The sequence below is a fragment of the Ciconia boyciana genome, chromosome 5 (genome assembly GCF_034638445.1).
Source record: "Ciconia boyciana chromosome 5, ASM3463844v1, whole genome shotgun sequence".
Lineage (NCBI taxonomy): Eukaryota > Metazoa > Chordata > Aves > Ciconiiformes > Ciconiidae > Ciconia > Ciconia boyciana.
The window spans coordinates 7,756,194-7,762,228 of NC_132938.1; the positions used below are offsets into that span (position 1 = coordinate 7,756,194).

Genomic DNA, 6,035 nt, shown 5'->3' on the forward strand with positions numbered 1-6,035 from the left:
GAGTTTTCTCACTTACACTTCCGATTCTCCCCCCCATCCCACCGGGGGCAGGAGGGCAGTGAGTGAGCAGCTGTGTGGTGCTTAGTTGCCGACCAGGGTTAAACCATGACAGTAGAGAACTTTGAAAAATTAGGAAACTTTTTTTAGATTTCTATTTTAGATTTTACAATCCTGAGTTGAACTTAAATGTTGCCTTAGTCATTGAACCCTTCTTCTAGATTTAGCTTTACATCTGCAGAGGAAAAGAAACAGATAAAAGATGGGATTCAAGGAGTAAAATGTAAGGGGATGCCAGAGGCTGTGATATAGATGGAGAAACCAGAGTTAGAGTAAAAACCAGAGCAGAAGATGAGAGAAGCTTGAGAGTTACATATCACCAATTTTCTCTTAGATACAGGGTTTCATTTGATGTTAGGTGTTATATGGTGTGCAATTTTTGAATCTGTGCATTTACTTTATAAGACTTAAACAAGCTTCTTAGATATAAAGAAATCTCTGAGAGATTTGATTTGCCAGATTCCAACAGAGATGAGGATTAGTGTTTGGACAATAGCCCACCACAAAATATTGCTGTTGGTTTCCTCACTTGTCTTCCGAAATTTTTCTTCACGCTCCTGAAGAAAAATGGAAAAGCATAATTATTACCTTTTGGCATCTGTACATTTTGTGCTGCTAACTGGGTAACTAGACAGGCATCCCTCTTCTGCATGGTAGTGAACAAACACCTTTTTCACGTTGATAAAAATGAAAGTTTGTTCTTATCCATAAGGTGGATATCTTTACAAATCAAAACCAAGAAGCAGACACACTGTATCCTGAAGCAGAAAGGCAAACAGAGCTTTCCCTTGTTCACAAAATATATATTGTGCTAAATATGTTCCAGTAGTACAGGCTTAATCCTTTTTAGTTTACAGTCACTTTCATACTGCAGTCAAGAACATTTTTGCAGGCAAATTTCTTTTTTTAGGTAACTAGTTGATATTCAAACACAGTCTGACTGCCTGCATACGTAAAGAAAAGTGAAGACAGTGGGTGTACACTTGTTGGAAGGAGGGCTTTATTTCTAACTGCATGGAGGTATATAAATATAGACTCAGTCATTTCCTTATCCACTGTAATAAAGTTTATGCATACAGAGCAGCATGGAAACAACAGCTGGCAACATCACCAGCAATGGTACCCGCCACCTGCTCAGCTGCTGTTACTGACTCTGACCAAGAAAACTATATTTGGAAATTCCTGCTTTAAAATAACACCTGTTGCTATAAGCATGAGTTCACAGTGATTAATTAGTTTTTAAGTTTCAGCTTAAAAATATTTTGCAAGGTAATGTAGGCTATATTGGTTAAATACCAATTGATTTTTATGAGTTAAAAATAACACTGCAATTAAATAATAAACCTATTAATACCTTATAAATCAATAAGACTATGTACAATATTTTTAACATTTCCATTAGTGAACGTACATACTCTTTCATAGTTTTGTTCTTTGGATATGTGATGAATTTGCTCAATTAGATGTTCTAGTCTAAAGTTAACTTCATTCACTTTGTCTTTGGCTTGAACAGCAGATTCATCCAAAAAATGTTCTCCAACTCTAATGTCCAAATGGATACGCTGCGAACAGAAAAAATATTCTCATTATTGTGTCTTTTGTGTTTTCAAAATTCCTTAGGAAAAAAGAAACAATGGATAATTTCCCTTTAAGGTCATTACAGAAAAATAGTTTTAATTGCTTATAGAACTCCTTCCTAAAATTAGAATCAGGTGGGATATTTAAAATGTTTCTTAATTTTATTTTTAAATTAATTATACAAATTTAAAATCTTCACTACTGTTAGGGCTTTATTTTATGCTAGTATTGGTTCAACCACCATGAAAATGTTTTCTGTTCTTTGTCCAAGCTAGTTAGAAAAATAAGCACCATTAGGACTGCTCATTGTATTTCACATTCCATCCTAATATTGCAGAAATTACATTCATCAGTAGTACTGCAGGACTCTTTTTATAGATGCACTTCTAGGTTTCCTCCACTAACAGTTAGGAATATCAGACTGGAAGGAGACCAGCTGAATCATTATTTGCAGTTTATAATAGGTATTAAAGCAGAACCATCCATAAGGTATCTTTTTGCTTTCTCCTCACATAGTTTACCCAGTATGAAATACCTTCTAATATCCTGTAAGCTATTGTACGATCTATAGCAAAAATGCCCCAAACCTGCCAAGCAATAGACCCATAGAAAGAAGAAAGAATAACGCAATTTGCAATATTGTGCAACTTATTTTGGCATGAATGAAAAATTTTACTAAAACTAATAGGAGAAAGTTCTCCTAGAAGCCAGTTTGTACCTAAGAGAAAATAAAAAAGTTTTAGCCAAACAGATAATCTGCAGAAATCCTAGAGCTTGGTATTACCACGATAGAAATTTGGTCTATTCAGACATCAAACACAAATGAAGAGCACATCTCCTTTCAGCTCTCTTAGAGTTAGCTAACTGAACATCCAGACATCCATCTCACAACCTTATGGTAGCCTTTGTCCTTTAATTTATTAAACATTGGTTTGGAGCAGTTCAGATCACCACCACTGCATCTGGTTCTTACAGAAGACCACATAAAGATTTAACTTACCTAAAGAATGTTCTGCCTTTTGTGATCTTTATTCTTGCAGATATAAAGAGCAATATTTTCCTTTTTTACTTCTGTGTTCTTAGGCTAAACAAACCACCCTATTTAATATTTGTGCCATTAACATTGTCCTTCCCTGCACCTGTTCACTACTTTTAAATAGGATGACCATAACTGTATGTGGTGCATTCATCATGTAAAATGATATTAATACATATCCACCTATACCAGATAAAAATCTCCTGGTGTACCCTCAGAATCACATTCATGGTGTGTAGTTAACTATGACCAACCAATGCTTTATCCCCCTTACCCTCTCTAGTTGATGAGCTCCACAAATTTTTTTATTATTAGAACCTAAGTGCTTTTACAATGTGTATGATTAAATTTCTCCTCATTTACATAAATCGATCCATAAGAACACCTACTTATTCCAGTGTAATAGTACCACTTCAGTACTGTTAGCTCTTCTTGGTTCTGTGTCATCTACATGTTCCCAAAGCATACATCTAGAATGAAATTTGGCCTACCTCACTTAACACATTTACGAGATGTTTATATCTGGCTGGTTATCTAACTCTTTTGCAGTCAGCTGGAAAAAAAAAGCACCTCTAGAGAGTAATTCTCACCTGTTCAACTATCTTTTGAGAAGAGGCATATAGATAAAATTTTCAAAACAGTGTTTATGAAGTTGTTTGCTGAAATAGTTTAGAGCCATGATATCACCTCTGATGGCTTCTTTTTTCTTTCAAAATCTGTATTAAGACTAACTTTGTTGGTAGTAGACAGTATAGAGTATGCTAATATATTTTTAATTTGAATATCTTTCAAAAATCAAAATGCTAAATTTTCTTTAGGAATTCAATCTAAGTTAGTGAAGACATGGAATATCTTTATGACAAGTGTTTGTGTTAGTCAGTCTTACATATTTATCTTTTTGAGCCCAATAGTTCTGATTGATCAGAATCTTTCATATTCAAAGCACTGTACAAACATTAAGTCACTCTATAGTTATTAGTCTTGCCTCTTTCTTCTTGACTTCTTAAATATCAGAACAGAGTCTTTTTATCTCTTCTCATTAGACCAACTTCTAATCAAGTTTGTAATCTCTGCAGTTTGTAAACAACTGATACTATTACAACAAAGAATATTTAAGAAATACACCTACCAGTCTGCTTCCTGCAAATGCCACAAATCTTGTGGAGTTAGACTGTAAACAGATAACATGCTCCCCAGATAGATAGGATGTAAAAGAAAATGTTCCTTGTGGCCCATACAGTTTTGACAATAGTACCTGTAATTTAGATGTTATATATGTTGGGTATGTACATTATAAATATCAATAAAACAGTCAAAAACAAGTACTGTGAATTGCATGTAAAAAGTAATCAATTAACCTCCTGACATCATTACATTTATCTGAATTTCAGAATAGATTTAGAGAAAAATAAACAATTTTATCTCACAGTGAACATTGAAATGCTATAGATTTCTGCAATGTACAAAAGCCAATGCTCTCTAAAGCATTTAAAGTTTGAAAATTAAGACCTTATCTAGGCACAGAAATAAATTGTCCATTGCTGAAAAAGCTCAGGACCTCATGGCAACGCAGGCAGTTGCTATGCTTGATGGATATATGCAGCCTCATGGTAATCTTGACTTTTGCAGTTTAGTTTATCATCAGCCTTCCTTTCTGCTGCTCAAGTACATTCTGTACCATTTTACTTCATTATTTAATTTTATTTTTTTTTTAAACTAACCTGTATTCTCAGTTGTCACTTACTGTTCTTAATGACACAGTTTCCCAAATCCAGTAGTAATGCAAAAATTGTCCACACACATCATTATCAAACATTGTCTTTTCTATTTACTTTGATAGAAATCACAAGCTGGTTATACCTTTCAGCATAAAAATACTGAACTAGCTGGTAGACTGTAGATTTTCTTTTTCCCCAAAAGCGCCTACTACTTTTAGTGCTGCCTGTCAGTGCTGAAAGTCAACTCATAAATCCTACAGAAACATTCGTAAAGCATATTTACCTCAGCAGAAGGAGTTGTGACAGTCACAAACATTCCCAAACCAGGAGCAGATTCAAGAAATTCTTGTTTATGTATATCCCAGCGTTGTACTTTGTAATTTCCTGAATAAAAACATAGATTAAAATATGTTAAATAAAACATAGCTTAATATTAAATATCTTTATTGCTTTTTCAGCAAAAATATAAAGATAAATGATTAACAATAAAACAATATATGTATTTCATGTGCTTATGATTAAAATTGCTCAGGGGGCACTATAACAGTGTGAAATGCAATAAATTTTTACTACACTAGAAAATGTTCTAGAATACTACAAAAATGGTTGATTAACATGTAATACTTTCTGATTACTCCTAATGCCCTGGCAAGATTAGCATACAGAAGGCATGCTGAGACCTCCAAAAGCATAAGTGCGCTGTATTCAAATTACATTTTTAGGATTGTCTTTCATATTTATCACATTATTTATAAAAAAAGATGATTCTATTTTTTTCTTTACTATTCCCTTTCAATCTTACATTTACAGTCTTGTAGACAAATTTAATGTGCTTGTGATATCCCAGGTGAAATGGAACTTTAGTACATCTTGAATTGCTTCTTTCCAGACCAGTGTTAATCAAAAAAGTAACTCTCCCATTCATATGGGGAAAACCATGTTACAGAAATTCTGGTATGAATGAGTAAATCAGCCAGAATGTATAGAAGCACACATTGAAGCAGCAATTCCACTGCAGCAGAATTAGAAGTCAGTCTTTTTCTCTGTCTAGGCAGTTAAGCACTCTGGGAACTGCATTTCTTTGTGTGATGGATACACACAATGTGTGAGGACATTATGACTAGCCCCTGCTGCAGGGAGTTATTTTCAGCGTGCCCTCTTTCTTATCACCATGGTTTTACCCTATTTATCAATCATAGATTTTCCTGTTACATTACAAGCTATCTTTATTATTGCATAGGTTAGATTATCATATAGCATTGATAGGTACCTACCAATTACCAACGTGTCACTGGGAACATCTTCAATTATACATTTCTCTTCTCTTTCTCCACTGTGAAAATACAAAGCAAGTGAAAAAGAAATCCAAAAGTTCATAAGAAATCCTGTTAATTGGCTTTTCATGGTTTTTATGTATCCCAGTTGTACTGCTTTTGAAGATAACTATTTACAAATGTGTGTAGTCCTGTGGTCGTTCCTTGTTTGCTGCTTATCAGTGTATTTTTGAGGGAGAAAAAAAACTGTGAGAAAAAGCAGCTGGTAGTTACACATTTATAAATAACTACAGTATGTTCTGCAGAATGAGATAACATGAAAAAGACAACTTGTAAAATCTCTCTTCTTTCCCAGCATCTAGATTAAAATTT

General features: G+C 33.9%; 1 protein-coding gene across 1 annotated transcript; it reads right to left on the minus strand.

Moving 5' to 3' along the window:
- Positions 1–464: 464 nt before the first annotated feature.
- On the minus strand, positions 465–5,793 carry LOC140652123 (transmembrane emp24 domain-containing protein 11-like). Its single transcript, XM_072862467.1, has 5 exons — positions 5,664–5,793; positions 4,673–4,773; positions 3,801–3,926; positions 1,473–1,619; positions 465–614 (listed from the first exon to the last, which is right to left on the minus strand). Exons 1-5 carry the CDS (start codon positions 5,791–5,793, stop codon positions 465–467), a joined length of 654 nt encoding a protein of 217 aa, XP_072718568.1.
- Positions 5,794–6,035: the final 242 nt, after the last annotated feature.